Raw genomic sequence first — 18,543 nt, forward strand, 5'->3', positions numbered from 1 at the left:
GACTGCGGAGTGTTGGTGTGACATGGGCATATTTAGGAAAGCCCATGATTGCTCTCGCAGCTGCATTCTGCACGATCTGAAGTTTCCGAACACTTTTCAAAGGTAGCCCCATGTAGAGAGCGTTACAGTAGTCGAACCTCGAGGTGATGAGGGCATGTGTGACTGTGAGCAGTGACTCCCGGTCCAAATAGGGTCACAACTGATGCACCAGGCGAACCTGGGCGAACGCCCCCCTCGCCACAGCTGAAAGATGTTTCTCTAATGTGAGCTGTGGATCGAGGAGGACGCCCAAGTTGCGAACCCTCTCAGAGGGGGTCAATGTTTCTCCCCCCAGGGTAATGGACGGACAGATGGAATTGTCCTTGGGAGGCAAGACCCACAGCCACTCTGTCTTGTCTGGATTGAGTTTGTTGGCACCCATCCAGGCCCCAACAGCCTCCAGGCACCGGCACATCACTTCCACTGCTTTGCTGACTGGACATGGGGTGGAGATGTATAACTGGGTATCATCGGCATATTGATGATACCTCACCCCATGCCCTTGGATGATCTCACCCAGCGGTTTCATGTAGATGTTAAATAGCAGGGGGGAGAGGACCGACCCCTGAGGCACCCCACAAGGGAGAAACCTAGAGGTCGACCTCTGACCCCCCACTAACACCGACTGCGACCGACCGGAAAGGTAGGAGGAGAACCACTGAAGGACAGTGCCCCTCACTCCCAACCCCTCCAGCTGGCGCAGAAGGATACCATGGTCGATGGTATCGAAAGCCGCTGAGAGGTCAAGAAGCACCAGGACAGAGGACAAGCCCCTGTCCCGGGCCCGCCAGAGATCATCCATCAACGCGACCAAAGCAGTTTCTGTGCTGTAGCCGGGCCTGAATCCAGACTGCTGAGGACCTAGATAATCGGCTTCTTCCAAGGACCGCTGGAGTTGGAGTGCCACCACCTTTTCAACAACCTTCCCCATAAAGGGAAGGTTGGAGACTGGACGGTAGTTATTAAGCACGGCTGGGTCCAGGGAAGGCTTCTTGAGGAGGGGGCGCACAAGTGCCTCCTTATAAAGGGCCAGAAAGGACCCCCTCCCCAAGGAGGCGTTGACAATCTCCTGGGCCCAGCTCCGTGTCACCTCTCGACTGGCTGAAACCAACCATGAGGGACACGGATCCAGTGAACAGGTGGCGGAACTCACAGCTCCAATGGCCTTGTCCACTTCATCAGGTGTCACCAAGTCAAACTCCTCCCAGACAGATGGACAAAGACGTTTAGCCCCAGTCACCTCGACTGACTCGTTGTCAGTCGACTCTGTTTTACAATTGGAATCGAGGTCCGCCCGGATCCGAGCGATTTTATCAGCGAAAAACGTGTTAAAGTCCTCGGCACTACTCTGTAAAGGCTCCCCAACTCCCCCCTGATTAAGAAGGGAGCGGGTTACCCTAAACAGAGCGGCCGGGCGGGATTCCGCTGATGCAATCAAGGCGGCATGATACGCGCATCTTGCCACCTTGAGCGCCACTTTGTAAGCCTTAACATGTGCTCTTACAAGTGTTCGATCGGATTCGGACTTACTCTTCCTCCATCGCTTCTCTAGACGTCTCTTCTGGCGCTTCAACTCCCGGAGCTCCTCGTTGAACCATGGAGCTCTACGGGGTCTAGCGCCACGGAGAGGTCGCAGAGGCGCAATTCGGTCAAGGGCCTCCGCTGCAGCCTTGTTCCAGGCCTCAGCCAGAGACTCTGGCGAACTGTGGACGAGTGTATCTGGAAGAACCCCAAGCGCCTTCTGAAAACCATCTGGATCCATCAGGCGTCTGGGGCGGAACATCTTAATTGGTTCCGCCTCCCTGCGGGGGAGGATTGGAGCCAGGAAGTCGAGCCGCAGTAGAAAATGGTCTGACCATGACAAAGGCAACACTTCTAAGCCCCTTAGTCTCAGACCATTACTCAGTTGCTCAGAGAGGAATACCATGTCGGGTGAGTGCCCCCCCTCATGAGTCGGACCCTGAACTACTTGGGTCAGGTCCATGGCTGCCATGGTGGCCATGAACTCCTGTGCCAGTCCAGAGGATTCGCCGAGTGACGGCAGGTTGAGGTCCCCCAAGACAATAAGTCTAGGGAACCCCACCGCCAGCCCGGCTACCTCCTCGAGCAGCACAGGCAGGGCTTGTGCCACACAGCTGGGAGGCAGGTACGTGAGAAACAAGCCCACTTGAACCCCTAAGTCCAACTTCACCAGGAGGGACTCGCAACCCGCAATCTCCGGAGCAACGAGTCTACGCAGGCAAAGGCTCTCCCTGGCTATAATAGCCACTCCTCCCCCCCTTCCCCGGGGTCGAGGTTGGTGCCATATCTGAAACCCGGTTGGGCAAATTTCAGAGAGAGGAACTCCTCCCTCTGGGCCCAGCCAGGTTTCAGTTACACATGCCAGGTCGGCCTCCTCATCCAGGATCAGATCCCGGATGAGGAGAGCTTTATTTACCACCGACCTGGCATTGAGTAGCAGCAACCTGAGCCCAGGGCCAGACTTACACTCATCACCAGTATTCTGGGTTGAGCTCACGGAGCCGGAACAAGGGATCATTATTAAGCAACGATCCCTCCTTCCCCTGGAACGGCTAGCTCTGTGGCTCCCGCCATATCTGCCTCTCTCCAGCAGCACTGAGATATCCTGACCCTCTGTCACCCCAGAGATAGTTGCCCCTCCCCCTCCTGCCTTTTCGGCGCCAGGTTGGCCAAGTGTATTATTTACATCACTCCCATTCATCTCACCCATACTATGACCCCACCCATCCCATCCGTCCCATCCATACCAATCATTTGCTCCATACACCCTATGCCCACCCCAGTTATCCATCACTAAAAAACCCCCCCAATAATTTAGTTAAAATATGAATCAATTTATAATTAAAATACTGAAGGTTAAAATACTAATAAAAAGAAATAAATACAAATAGAAAATATAGAATATATAAAATATAGGTAATAGTGTAGCAATTCAGTTGATTAAAGTGAACCCAGTCAGCAGCAAATAACAACAGCACCAAGGTCTCAGGTGGTAAAGTCACAATTTGCTCAGAGTCAAGAGTCATTCTATATCTCCCCCACTCCTCAGAGAAGGGGCGGTAGAATGTCCTTATCCCGAGTATGCTGGTTATTAAATTAATTTCCCTGTCTCTCAGACTCCTTAGTGTCAATGATTTCAGATCTTCCTTCTCTCTTGTCCCATCCACTCTTACAGTGCCATTTTCTACATCTCTGTGAATCACTACATTCCCCTAATCATCTAATTTAGACTTCAGTTATGCTATTGTTTGGTGTTTATACTTTGAAGGCGTTAATCTTGAAAAACAGCTGCACTGTAATCTGAGGTTCCCTAAATTGCAATGAATTTAACTATTTTCTCAGTATTTAGACTTAATTGTCAGCTTTCAGCCCATAATAATTTGACATTTGAACAGAACTTTGTAATTGAAATCCATTCATAAATGTCCTGCATTCTACACTAAAGGAGATTAGTTTGACTTACATGACATTCTATCATGTATTTCAAGATTGTCGTCTGTCTCATTTTATTCATTTTTTATAAAAACTGAATATCTTTAGCTGCTCTAAAATTTTCCTTACCACTGAGTTTCTAGTATTCTGATCATTCTCATTACCCAACATTGATCTGCTCCAAACTTTTCTAAATATATTTGACATACAGATAGTCCTTGACTTACAATGGCAATTGGGATTGGAATTGTTGTCACTAAGTGATATGATCACAAAACACGACAACAGTCCTAGTTACTGTTGTTAAGTGAAGACCACATATATTAGTAAGCAGGGACCTCACCTGATTGTGACTTTTGACTTTCTGGTGGTTTCCCCACTTAGCTTGCTCGTAATAAGCAGTCAAGGAATGTCAGAAATCCTGATCATGTGACAATTTTAGATTCTGTTATAGAATATAACTATAGAATATCAATTCTATAGTGTTCTAATATTTCTTGTCAAGCACCCCTGTAGCATGTACATACACAATGAGTCAGTGGCATAGGCACTCCATAAGCAAAATTTATTTTTAACTATTCTCCAGTTACACCATCTACCCCTGTATTTGAGTGAGGAAATATAACACAAAATCTAAACAGCTGAAAGATCTATTGCAGAACATCACATCAATTCAGCAAGCTTGAGTGATACTCTCTGCAACCAATGGTTTACAGAGAAATTGATGCATAGCAAAAAAATATTAAAAATTGTTAAACTAAATGGTTGTGGGATGCACATAGCAGGATTGTTGGAGACAGTGGGTAAATAGAAGAGCAGCTTTTGAAAAGAGATAAGTTGGTAGACCAACTGGCTCCAAGAATGTGGAGTCCCAGCCTCTGAAAATCAGGTAGTGGGAAGCCAAGTACAATGGAAGAAAAAAATAAGTTTGAGAGAGGAGGGAAAGAGTTAGCTGAAAAACAGGCTCTGGTAAAACCGAGAGAAAAAAGGAATAAAGGAAAGCTTGGAAACACCTCCCCCCTTTTTTTATTGGCAGAAGGATTAATTGCAAGCAAAAGCTGGAAGCTTGGCATAGAGAAACTAGGAACATCAGCTGACACTTCTCCCTAACATAGAGCAGAGAAGTCTGAACTGTCCTCTATTCAGAGGATGTTTCAACTGGGAGGTGATTAGTTGGTGGGCGAGCCAAGAGGAGAGAAACATACTAGATTCAGATGGGCCAGAGAAAAAGAAGAAGCCTGGAAGAAAATGATGGAAGAAATTTACTCTGCCTTTAGAAAGACTTTAAACATGACGTTGTTATTATTTTGTTGTTGTAGCATTCATCTGTTTGTGGGCTGTTTTTTAAAGATATATGTAAAAGTTATAAGAAGTTCATAATTAGATGTGGTATAGTATTTTTCTTTGTAATTGGATACTGGGAAGAGAAAGAAATCTCCCCAGGTCTCACTGAATTGGACCAGTATTATATAAGCGATAGTAAAATAAATTTGCATTGTTCTCTCTGCTGATGTAAACTTTGGCAGCTTAATGAAAACACCTTCAGCAGGAATTTTTAAAAATCTGATTTGATAAATCTTTGGGGAATCAGTATTGCTTTCTGTTGCTAGAGTACAATTACACATCTGAGAAAATTTCCCCATATAATCTACATATACATATTCAGTAATTCAAGAAATTTGGATGAATGGATACAAGATGAACCTCACAGATGATGAGTGATAGATTTATCCAGATAGCACTTAAGTTCTGCATGCAGTAGAAAACAGTAAATGTGGGCATAATAGTGCAATTATAAATCAGACTCCGTTGTTTTTTATCTATTCCATAATTGTTAAAATTGTTTTGCAGTTTCTTTTTATATATGTAGGAAAATCAATAATATATTAAGACTACAGTGGTACCTCAAGATACGAACCCCTCGTCTTACGAACAACTCGTGATACGAACCCGGGGTTCAGAAAAATTTTGCCTCTTCTTACGAACTTTTTTCGAGTTATGAACCGGCGTTCGGGAGACAGCTGGGAAGCCACGCGGCTGTTTTAAAAGGTGACAGCCGGGGGGCGGGGCTTCCCAGCAGCCTCCCCAACGCCGGTTCGTAACTCGAAAAAAGTTCGTAAGAAGAGGCAAAATTTTTCTGAACCCCGGGTTCGGTTCGGGAGGTTGCTGGGAAGCCCCCCAGCCCGGCTGTGACCTTTTAAAACAGCCGCGCGGCTTCCCAGCTGTCTTCGAACGCCGAACGCGGAAGTTTGGGTTTGGCGTTCGGCTTCGGGAGACAGCTGGGAAGCCGCGCGGCTGTTTTAAAAGGTCACAGCCGGGCTGGGGGGCTTCCCAGCACCCCCCCGAACCCCGAACTTTTGCTGAACTTCCGGGTTCGGGGTTGGGGGGGTGCTGGGAAGCCCCCCAGCCTGGCTGTCACCTTTTAAAACAGCCTGGGGGCTTCTCGGCGGCCTCCTGAACGCCGAACCCGGAAGTTCGGGTTTGGCGTTCGGCGTTCGGGAGGTCACTGAGAAGCCCCCAGGCTGTTTTAAAAGGTGACAGCCGGGCGGCAGCGGTTTTTTTGCGGGTTTTTTTTTGGGTTGCACGGATTAATTGACTTTACATTGTTTCCTATGGGAAACAATGTTTCATCTTACAAACCTTTCGTCTTACGAACCTCCCCCTGGAACCAATTAGGTTCGTAAGACGAGGTATGACTGTATATCCTTTCTTTGTATTTTATGGTTAGAAGTCTCTAAAAATTAAATACGTTCTCCATCTTAAGGTTCTAATTTGAATTTCTCATATGAATGAAAGTGGGATACATTTTTCATAATATTGATGCTGAGGGATTTTGCTTCTATGTTTTTGTATTATGTCGATATGAATCTGAGAGTGGCTAGTTAACCTTCGATAACTTTGTTAAGGCGAACCTATAGTGTGGGTGCCACAGGTGGCATGCAGAGCCATATCTGCTAGCACGTGAGCCATAACCCTAACTCAGGCTCTGGGAGGATGTTTTCAGCTTCTGGAGGGCCTCCGGGGGGGGGGGGTGTTTTTGCCCTCCCAGGCTCCAGGGAAGCATCTGGAACCTGGGGAGGATGAGAAACAGGCCTACCAGGCCCACCAGAAGCTGGGAAACAGCTGTTTCTAGCCCCTAAAGGGCTTCTCGGGGGATAGGGGAAGCCATTTTCGCCCTCCCCAGGCATTGAATTATGGTTGTGGGGACTTGCGCATGTGCGATAGCACGTGCACATGTGCTTTCAGCACCCAAGGAAAAAAAGGTTCGCCATCACTGCCCTACACTATAAGCCAGAAAACCTAATTCTAATCCTGCCTTAGACACAAAGCCAGCATGGTTAATTTGGACTAGTCAGCCTCTCTTAGTCAGTAGAAGAAAGCAGGAATTTTTGTTGAACTATTCAAAATTACATTAATGTAGTAGCATGGTTTTGCAAAAATGTGATAAAACTGGATTCATTATTTTTTCCAGGCAAGATGCGCATACAACAGTTGGCGGAAAACACCAGATACTTCCGAAGAGAACTTAAGAAAATGGGATTTATACTATATGGAAATGAAGATTCTCCTGTTGTACCTCTGATGCTCTATATGCCAGGAAAAATTGGGTAACAATTGGAAATAGTTCGTAGTATATATCCTGAAACGTAGTCATTTTAAAAGAGAACATGTTGTGGCACCAGATTAAAAACTCCTAATGTTGGAGACAAATCTTATTTTTAATAGACCTTATTTAAGGTCAACAGGCTTAGATTTATTTTTTGCTGCAGTGTAGAACTGCAGAATACTAAGTAATTCCTATACTTGTACTGAGTAATACTGTTGTTAACTAGAGAGGAATGTAGTAGAATTCTTAATAAATTAGTACTGAAGCTGAAGTTGCTGTGTTATAACAGAGACCTTCAAGTTTAAGTTACAAGTAGCCTGTTGAAAGACAACCCCTGCCACATAGAATCTTTCAGCTCTCAGAACTTAATATAGTGGATTTTTTTTTTAAGGTCACCTTAAGATTGAACAAAAGATGTCTTTGTGTACAGATATTAAGTCAAAGCAGTTGACAATAATCTCTCAGGCATTCCTTAACCCCCCCCCCCCCCCCCCTGTTGTACTAAACAGCACCAATCTTGTTTGTGTTGTGGTTTCATTAGTTCTGCCTTGGTTCCTTTGCAGTGCATTTGGACAAGAGTTGTTGAAACGAAACGTAGGTGTCATCGTAGTGGGTTTTCCTGCTACACCAATCATTGAATCCAGAGCAAGAATTTGTTTATCTGCATCTCACAGCAAAGAGATGCTTGACAATGTAAGTATCTACTTTTGTGTCTGCTTTGTCCTTCTCTAAAAATCAGTATGTTCTTGTTAAATATAACGAGCTATAAAAATTAGACACCAAAGAAAGACTTTGTTCAGGAGTGAATCATGTGAGTCTAGGACACATTAGTAAATCCAGATGGAGAGATCTCTGACTGAGGTAGAGACTTGATGAGTTCATTCCTTGGGCCATGTGTACCCTGGACAGCTGATTTGTGGCTGGTCCCACCCAGCTGCCCATCCCAGGAATTGCACGTGTCCCATTTTGGATGCTAGGTAAGTACAGGGCTTGTACAGAGGTTCTGAGAGGACTTTTTTGGGGGGAAGGACGTTTTTGCCCTCTGCCCCCCATTCCAATAAAGCCTCTGGAGCCTGGGGAGGGTGAAAAATGAACCTAGTGGGTCCATTGGAAGTCGGGAAATGGCCTCTGGACCTCCAGGGGGCACGGGGGCGTTTTTGCATTCCCCAGGCCCAAAACCGTGTCTGTGTCATGTATGCATCTGCAGGGGGGTTGCGCACACATGCACAAGGGACACAGAAGCGCAGGGGTCCCATGCATCGGGACAGGGGGCCATTTAATTATGGGTGTGGGCATGCGTGCACAGGCTTTTGGCACCCAAGGGGAAAAAGGTTCACCATCACTGTACTACAACATACTGTACACGCTAGAGAGCAGTAGTTAGAGGTGGTCAGTAAAATGAGATCAGGTTGATCAGATAGTAACAACTTGAGACAGAATAAATCAGAACAACGAGGATGTTTCATGAAAAATAGAGATGATAATTCCTGGCGGCCACTTGCATAGGATGAATAATGTAAAATAACATGTACATTTTTTCAATTATTCTGCATCCACACAGTTTCTATTCAGAGGGTCATTTTGATATAACTTTGGCCCTGAATCAGAGCAAAGATTTTCTGTATATAAAATATATTCCTGTAGGCTCTTAATTTCCTTTCAAGAATGAAAAATGTACTTTCCTGAAATCATGGTTCACTGGTGCCTTTTCCTTTGTAGTGTCCACAGGTCACCTGCCACTCTTTGTTTTAAATTAATAAAATCCTAAATCTAAGTTCCAAGAATAACAATCTTTCAAGATAAAATAAACCACAAATTATTCCCATACAATATTTTTTGCTGAGCTGTTGCCTAAAATAAAATAACACTAAGATATAGAGTATTTGGCCATGTTTACTTTTATATCTCTTTTTTTCTTGTCCTCTTTCAATTCCTTGAAGATTATTTAACTTGGGGCAATGAACAGGGAAAAGCTCCCAACTATTTCACCACTTTGAGCTTTGAAGATATATGGCACTCAGTTGTTAATTTTATGTTCTTGACTATTGAATGCAAGTGGTTGTGAATGGATAAGATCTGTTGAATCGGATAAGATCTGTTGAATCATTCATAAAGTAAGAGCTTGGCAGAGCATTTCCCAGATGTTGCTTCATAAATTGGAGCAAATGTGAAAAGATAAAAGTTGAGAGGGATTATAATTTCAAGGTTCTCTCTCTCACCCTCCCCTTCCCCCCCACATGGTTGTTTTATCGGGAAAAATCAGAGGAAGAAATAGAATAGAATAGAATTCTTTATTGGCCAAGTGTAATTGGAGACACAAGGAATTTGTCTTTGTGCATGTGCTCTCAGAGTACATAAAAGAAAAAGATACATTTGTCAAGAATCATGTGGTACAACACTTAATGATTGTCATAGGCGGTCAAATAAGCAACGAAGAAACAATCAATATTAATAAAAATCTTACGATAAAAGCAACAAGAAATGCTGTTTATACCACCTTGAGCTCTTGGAGGAAAAGCAGGATATAAAACTAATACAGTGGGGGGGGGGGGGAAGTATTTAGTCATACACCAATTGTGCAAGTTCTCCCACTTAAAAAGATGAGAGAGACCTGTAATTGACATCATAGGTAGACCTCAGCCATGAGAGACAATATGAGAAAATACATCCAGAAAATCACATTGTCTGATTTTTAATGAATTTATTTCCAAATTATGGTGGAAAATAAGTATTTGGTCAATAACAAAAGTTCATCTCAATACTTTGTTATATACAGTATCCTTTGTTGGAATGACAGAGGTCAAACATTTTCTGTAAGTCCTCACAAGGTTGGCACATACTGTTGCTGGTATGTTGGCCCATTCCTCCATGCAGATCTCCTCAAGAGCAGTGATGTTTTGGGGCTGTCGCTGGGCAACATGGACTTTCAACTCCCTCCAAAAGTTTTTTATAAGGTTGAGATCTGGAGACTGGCTAGGCCACTCCAGGACCTTAAAATGCTTCTTACGAAGTCACTCCTTCATTGCCCTGGCGGTGTATTTGGGATCATTGTCATGCTGAAAGATCCAGCCACGTTTCATCTGCCCTTGCTGATGGATAAAAAAACTATCAAACATTAAAATTCAGAATATATTTTTTAAAATGAGCAGGGATTCAGATACTCAACTTCAAAATTTGATTCAGATTTTTCTGAACCGCATTTGCCTGCCATCTTATTTATTTCTGTTAGTCTTGAAAGGATGCCTTACTAAGCCTATCAGATTATATTTAGAGATCTCATTGGAACCTTAACACTTCAAACTTGGCTCAAGATCTTGAACTCTACTTTCTTAAAATTAAAGCTGATATTTTCGGTGTCTACATTTGGCCCTGTAGCATTTATAGAATGCATTTTTGGTGGTATGCTTATTCATAAGCAGCATTTGCTGTATTTCGGTAGATACTGCAATTGAGCAGTTTCATGAAATAAATACAAAATCACACTGTGTTAGATTGGAGTACAGGACTCTAAACAGCTTAGAAAAAAACACTACACCATATTTTTCATTGTATAAGATGCACTTTCATCCACCCTCAAAAGTGGAAATGTCTGTGTGTCTTACACAGCAAATGTTGCCAAAGCCCTGCTGGCTTCCAACCTTTGGTCTCTGCCTGACAGCAACTTGTCTCCTTGGAGCAAACAGCTTGGTCAGCTTGAGCACAGCCTGATTTAGCATGAGCAGCTGATTGGCAGTTGGATCTGCCTCACAGAATACTGCCTATCAGCTGTTCCAGGCTGCGGGGATCACCACCACCCATTGTCATTGTCAATGCCCATCACTGCTGCCGCCTATCGCTGCCTTCATTTGCACCCTATTTTCAGCCTACACATGCCCTATTTTTGGCCCATTCCAGGTGGTGAGGATAGGCAGCAGCAGCGATGAGCGGCGACAGTAGTGATGGTCGATGACAATCCCTGCAGCCTGGAACAGTTGATAGGTGGTATTCCAGGAGGCAGATCCGACCGCCAATCAGCTGCTCATGCAAATCAGACGGTGCTGAAGCTGACCTTGCTGTTTGCTATAAAGAACTAAATTGCTGGGAAGCAGAGGCAGATTTTTTTTCTTGTTAACCTCCCCAAAAGTTAGGTGTGCCTTATAGTCCGGAGCATCTTATAATCCGAAAAATATGTTGAGTCTATATGCTATTGCTGTAATTCCATTGGCTGCGCATCTGATGTTGCAAAATAAGAAACTTTTTCCTTCGTATTTGCCATTCTTAATGAAATGAAAGGGAGCATTGGAAAGAATTAAAACACCAAAACACTACCTAGCTCAGTAATGGCAAACCTTTTTTTTCCTCAGGTGCCAAAAGCACACGCAGGTGCAAGTGCCCATACCCCTAATTCAATGCCTGCATGCATGTGTGAACCCCCTGTGCTACCCTGCCCCCATGAATGTGTGCACAATCCCACCGCTCCCCCATTTTCTGACTTTGGATGGGCTAGTAGGCCCATTTTTCACCCTCCCCAGTCTCCAGAGGTTTTCTTGGAGCCTGGGGAGGGTGAAAATGCCCCCCCCACCCTGAGGCCCTCTGAAGGCCAAAAACACCTTCCCAGACCTCCACGCAAGCCAAAAATCACCTGAGCGGCACACACATGTGCACTGGAGTTGAGTTAGGGCAACAGCTCGCGTGCCAGCAGATATGGCTTCTCATGTCAGTTCGCCATCACTGACCTAGCTCTTTAAATTCTAGCTGTAGCATTTCTGTACTCCAAGCAGTAAACTTAATTTATATGTGTTTTATTTTTCCAGACTTTAAAGAAAATTGATGAAGTTGGAAATCTCTTGCAATTGAAATATTCTCGTCATCGAGTGGTACCTCTCCTTGACCGACCTTTTGATGAGACAACATATGAAGAGACAGATGACTGAACTCTTTTGATGTCTTCTGTGAATTGAGTATCCTTAGAACTTTATATGGCTCAAAGACCAAGGTTCTCGAATGCAACACTTAATGACTGCTCGGCATACACAGAATGACTTTTTACTTACCAAATTCAAGTGGCCACAAGAGCTGTTAAATTATGTGTGGTAAATGGCAAAACAAATCTGGTTTTTATTCCCGTTACTTCAAGGTCCAGCTATAGGGTGGGTGCCTGCCTTGCATTTTTAAGATGCTGCCTTCTTATTTATGTTGCAGTAAGATCCCTTTGGCTTCTATTGGCACATCTGAATTACTCATCATTCCGCCATGGAGACTTTGTTGGTGTGTTAGTAAATGCTGCAGGGCTTCTATTACTTTCTCTTTACAAATGTCTGACCTTCCTCAGTATATATGACTGGTCAAGTGAATAAGTTAAGGTTTTTGAGGAGACTGTTGATAGCTAATTAACATATGCTGAAGAGAAAGAATAAACCTAAATATTTCCCTTCCCCATTATTTCATGCTGTTGGGAGAGTGCCTTTTTATGGTGATTGACAAAAAAGTTTAAGGAATATTATGTTCATCAATGCACAAAAGAAGTCTTCCAGACCATTGGCCACTTTGGGTTTTCAGGCTGAGTATTAAGCTTTCTGTATTTGGGTAAGTATCAAATAATATTTGAGAGCAGGAGAGAGTTTTATGTGAGCATTCTCTTTTTCTTGAATGGAATTACTTATGCATACTCTACATGTTCATATTTTCTTCATAGAGAGCATTACAAAATTATACTCTTGTGAATTCGGTTAATGTGTTCCATCAAGGAGTTTGTATTTTCCCCAGTATGGTAAATATTCAATTATCATATCCTACACAGTGAAGCTATAATAGTTACCATGTAAATCTAACATAGCAAATTATCTTGAGCAAACTTCATAATAGAATAAGCATTGAAGTTTGAGTTCTGACAGATTAGAATTTTCTGTATGAAGCATTTTCTATATAAAGTTCTGAATTTCAGTTGCTGATATGATTTTAAAGTGACTTTTTAGATCTCTGATTATGAAGCTGACTGAAGAATCTAAACTAAAAATTAAGAGACAATTTTGTCTCTATGAACTTCACATGATATCATTAATATTTTGGGGACCACTGAAAGAATTATGATCTGATGGAAAAATAATTTATGTATATAGCTATTTGTGGCAGCTAACAAAATGATGTTTTCTCAATAAAAATGTGTACAAAGCAGTTGGATTATGTCAAAAAGTGACATCATTACCAAAATCTCAAAATACATAAGTGCATTGAAAAATGCAAATATCTGTGTTGTCCATTTGCCAAATGCACCTTCTTGGACCAGTATGTCACTGAACTTTGTATTAAAATTATCTGCATTTAATGTATAACTCTAGAGAATGTTGGGAAACAAATTGAGGGGGGGGGAAACCCCAACAATATATGGAGCCAGAGGCTTATTGGCTAATGGTGGCCCATATTTTTGTGGTCATTAAACAGGCTTGCACTAGAAGTTACAATTTGAAAATCTTAAATTGCACTGTGCTCCTACTCTTCTCTGTTGGTAATAATGTATATATATCCTAAATTTTTAAAATAAATGTTAAATATTTTAAATGAACTTTTTAATTAACTTTTTAATTTCTTCCAAAAATACAACTTTTTTACACTGTGAGGAAGTCATACAAATTTGGGTGCCAGGTGGGAAGGGAGGAAAAAGAGAAGCAGATTTTACATTGACTTTTAAGAAAATAACAATGCATGTTAAGCTGAGAAACTGCTTGACAAAATCTATTTGTGTTCTGCTTAATAAAGAGTTCACAAGCAGGTGTTTGAACATTTTTTTTAAAAAAAAAAGTTGGTGAAAATTCTTTGCAGAATAAAAAGCCATAATAGTGACTGACACTTTGCTACCTCAGAATTACAAGGTTCTATGTGGGTATATATTCCATATACACATAGAACCCTATAATTCTGAGGTAGCAATTTTTATATGCCAGACAATCATAGAATTAGAATGCTCATCGATGTTGAGCTGAAATTAAGTGAAACCTATGAGATCGAACACTTTTTCTAACTTTATTGTAAGGTCATAGTAATAGGATTTTGCAAGTCTCAAAGTAGACCATTTTGCAAAGTAGCAAGAGCTAAAGCAATGAACTTTTAAAATTTGGAAATACAGTAGTTCAGACAGGTACCTCCTTAAGTCAATAGTCTAGAATGAGAATTTACAGCAAAATGGGACTTGAATTATTCTTTTGGTAAGAATCATTCAAGATTTCAATAAAGATAGCTGTGGAGTTGATTTCATGTTCTGATCTGCTAATAGAACTATCATCTAGGAATAGTCCATCTCTGACTCTGGATCAGAGGTGAGTTCGGACCGGTTCGCCCGAACTAGTAGTGACCTGCCGGTGATGTCATGATAACATCACAAAACCTGTTCGATCGATTTTTTTTTCTCTTCTGAGCATGCGCAGAAGACAAGTTTCTGGCACTGTGCATGCGCAGAAGACAAGTTTCTGGCACTGTGCATGCGGTCGCCATTTGGTTTTGCCTTTTTTCCCCATAGCATGTGCAGAAGCTAAGTTTCTAGTACTGTGGATGTGGTCTCAATCTTGTTTTCAGCTTTTTTTTCTTTCTGGATTTTTTGGCACTGCAAATGCGTGCGCGTGTCCATGAGGCATGGGAGGAAGCGAACCAGCAGCAAGGTAAGTTAGAACCCACCCTTGCTCTGCATGCAACATGCTTCCTTAAGTGAAGCAGGCTGTCACTGGCTACTTTCTCCCACTTGAACAGCAAGTACAGCCTTTTCACAATTACATTTTCTTTGCCAGTTGCAGCCACTCCTGGGTCAAAAAATGTTGGTTGTGATCATGAATATTTCACTCTGCAGTTAGACTGAAGTCAACTTGATCTTTTTGTCAGCACTGAATGCACTATCAGAATAATAGATCTAATTGCTTTGGATGCCACCAAGACAAATGTGAATCTGAGAATTGGTTCTTTCCCTATTGGTTTAATTTTAATAGGTTATCCACTGAAAAATTAGTTAAATCACAGTTCACATCATGGAACAGTTTTGTGCATTACCATGATGCAGAAGCCTTGATCAGATACATAGGTCTGTATAAATGTTATATAGGATCTAAATGAAAGTAATTACAGATTTGTTTTACTGACAAATCATATCAGTCAGATCTGATTATTTTTGGCAAAGTGTTGAAAAAGTGTGATATATAGGAAAGATCCTCATGGATCCAAATAATTACACCGTATTCATACAGAACTGTTAACAAATCTTAGGTCACATCTACCTATGTACAAGAAATTGTATTAAATTCAGCATTCTTTTGGACCCATTGTGATGCATAATATGGATTCAAGACAAATTGCTTTCAGGGTTTTTTCAAGAAATCCATCTAGCCATCACTATCATGTTTATACCATATATTCTGATTATCATAAATTACACCATGTTTTGCTTTGTACCTGAGATTCCTATTTATGGATTATTGGTATTGGATGAATCTGATTTTAAAATCATGCAAAATCAAGACATTTGGATTTACAGTATGTCACAGAAGTGAGTACATTCCCTCACATTTGTAAATAGTATATATTTTCATGTGACAACACTGAAGAAATGACACTTGGCTAAAATGTAAAGTAGTGAGTATACAGCTTGTATAACTGTAAATTTGTTGTCCCACAAAATAATATAACACACAGCCATTAATGTCTAAACTGCTGGCAACAAAAGTGAGTACACACCTAAGTGATAATGTCCAAATGGAGCCCAAAGTGTCAATATTTTGTGTGACCACCATTATTTTCCAGTACTGCCTTAACCCTCTTGAACATAAGAGTTCACCAGAGCTTCACAGGTTGCCACTGGAGTCTTCTTCCACTCCTCCATGATGTTGTCACAGAGCTGGTGGAGGTTAGAGATTGTGCACACAACCACCTTCCATTTCAGGATGCCCTACAGATACTCGGTAGGGTTTAAATCTGAAGACATGCTTGGCCATCATCTTTACCCTCAGCTTCTTTAGCAAGGCCATTATCATTTTAGAGGTGTGTAGGGGTCATTATCATGTTGGAATACTGCTTTGCAGCCTAGTCTCCAAAGGGAGTGGATCATGCTCTGCTACAGTATGTCACAGTACAGGTTGGCATTCATGGTTTCCCCTATGAACTGTAGCTCCCTAGAACATTCAGCCCCAGACCATGATATTCCCACCACCATGCTTGACTGTAAAAAAAGGCACACTTGTCTTTGTACTCCTCACCTGGTTGACGCCACACGTTTGACACCATCTGAACCAAATAAGTTTATCTTGCTCTCATCAGACCACAGGACATGGTTGCAGAAATCCATGTCCTTAGTCTGCTTGTCTGCAGCAAACGGTTTGCAGGCTTTCTTGTGCACCATCTTTAGAAGAGGTTTCCTTCTGGGACAACAGCCCTGCAGACCAATTTGATGCATTGTGTGACGTGGTCTGAACACTGACAGGCTGGCCCCCCCACCATCCCTTCAACCTCTGCAGCAATGCTGGCAGTACTCCTACATCTATTTCCCAAAGCCAACTTCTGGATATGACACAGCATGGCACTCAACTTTGGTCAACTGTTGTGAGGCCTGTTCTGAGTTGAACCTTTCCTGTTAAACCGCTGTATGGTCTTGGCCACCATGCTGCAGCTCAGTTTCAGAGTTTTGGCAAACTTCCTATAGCCTAGGCCCTAGGCCATCTTTACTCAGAGCAACAATTTGTTTTTTCCTGATCCTCAGAGTTCATTGCCATGAGGTGCCATATTGAACTTCCCATGACCAGTATGACAGATTGAGCATGATAATACCAAATTTAACACGCCGGAGACCTTTAACCACTAACTAGACAAATGACACCAGGGAGGGCAAACAGCTACTTGGGCCCCATTTGGATATTATCACTTAGGGGTGTACTCACTTTTATTACCAGCAGTTTCGACATTAATGGCTATCTGTTGTGTTATTTTGAGGGGACAGCACATTTACACTGTTATACAAGCTGTATATTCACTACTTTACATTGTAGCCAAGTGTCATTTCTTCCGTGTTGTCACATGAAAAGATATGTTTGTGTGTGTGTCTTGCTTTTTAAATAAGGGTTTTTAAAATATATTTTAAATATTATATTTGTTATATTTGTTTTTATTATTGCTGTAAGCTGCCCCGAGTCTACGGAGATGATGATAATAATAATAATAATAATAATAATAATAATAATAATAATAATAATATAATGATAATAATATACTTAAATATTTACAAAATGTAAGGGCATGTTCTCACTTCTGTGATATTCTGTATGTTTTTGTGCCATAATGACAAGTGCCATGTAGGAATCATAAGAATCCTTCCCCCAGAAATACCTTCATGCTATATTGTACATTTGGATCTCAAAGAGGTCCATGATCACTATGTCTCATTGTAAGGAGCAGAGGTCTTCAAACTTGGCAACTTTGACATGTGGACTCCCAGAATTCTCCAGCCAGCAAAGTTACCAAGTTTGAAGACCTCTGGTAAGGAGAGTACATGCAACTGAGGTATGACCAATCAAGATTATTCCCTGCAATTGTGACTTCATTCAGAAAAATTCTGAATGCAATTCTGAATTTCATTCAGAAAAATTCTAACATTTCAATACGCTTTTGCACCTTGGCAGCATCAACTAATATTGCATTTTTATTTGTGATAAAGTGGCTTTGGAAACATTTGGAAACCTCAGATCCACGTTTTGGACCAAGATGGGACCCCAAAGGTCTTGTAGATCGAATCTCTTGTCGGAGTTAAAATCTCTCAGACAGAAGCTGTTGTCAGGTGAGCGGAGCACACCGGATTTGTCCCCCCTCTCCATTTTTTTTAAAAAAATTGTTGGGAAGCGGGGGTGTCGCGCGGGTGCGTGTATCCATTCCCGTGGCACGCGCTCGCGCCCGGGGGACCCGCGAGCAAAGATTTCCCCCCGCGCGGGGCAAACGTCAGCGAAGGCTTTCGGTGGAGGGAAGCCAAACCACTGGAGGGAGAGCAAGAGCCGTAGACGAAACTCGGCTTCTGGGGGAAGCGCTCCGCGAAATCTGAGAGAAACCCTTTCCCCCCACCACCAAAAAAAGCGCCGGACTGAGGGAACCGCGAGGGCGCCAAGGAAGGAAAGGCGGCCCAAGAAGAACTAGCCAAGGGACCGGGGCGACGGCGGGGGGTGGGTGGGTTTAGCCTGCCTTCAAGGAACCGAGGCGGCGGCGCTGGACAAGCAAGCAAGGCTGACTTGTGGGGCCTTGGAACCGTCGGCGAGGGAAGCGGCCGGGGAGTTCGCAGGACAAAGAGCCGCCAAGAAGTCATTCGAGGGGGGGGAGGCTCGAGTCACCAAGAAGGGCGGCGAGGCGCACCCTGCAAAATGCGAAGGAAACGGGGCGCCTCCGACCAAGGCGCGGCAGGGAACTCGCCGCGGCCGCCTCAGGCACAGCAGCCGAGGTAATCGGAGGCC

General features: G+C 42.8%; 1 protein-coding gene across 1 annotated transcript in view; it reads left to right on the forward strand.

The window, feature by feature from the left end:
- Positions 1-13,846, forward strand: part of SPTLC2 (serine palmitoyltransferase long chain base subunit 2) — a 53,692-nt gene extending 39,846 nt beyond the window's left edge. The window contains exons 10-12 of the mRNA XM_070754029.1: positions 6,965-7,100; positions 7,663-7,792; positions 11,893-13,846. Of these exons, the coding sequence (XP_070610130.1) occupies positions 6,965-7,100; positions 7,663-7,792; positions 11,893-12,012 (386 nt within the window). The 3' untranslated portion in view covers positions 12,013-13,846. The remainder of the gene's footprint in view (positions 1-6,964; positions 7,101-7,662; positions 7,793-11,892) is intronic.
- Positions 13,847-18,543: the final 4,697 nt, after the last annotated feature.

The sequence above is a fragment of the Erythrolamprus reginae genome, chromosome 1, assembly GCF_031021105.1.
Source record: "Erythrolamprus reginae isolate rEryReg1 chromosome 1, rEryReg1.hap1, whole genome shotgun sequence".
In the NCBI taxonomy this organism is placed as follows: Eukaryota; Metazoa; Chordata; class Lepidosauria; order Squamata; family Dipsadidae; genus Erythrolamprus; species Erythrolamprus reginae.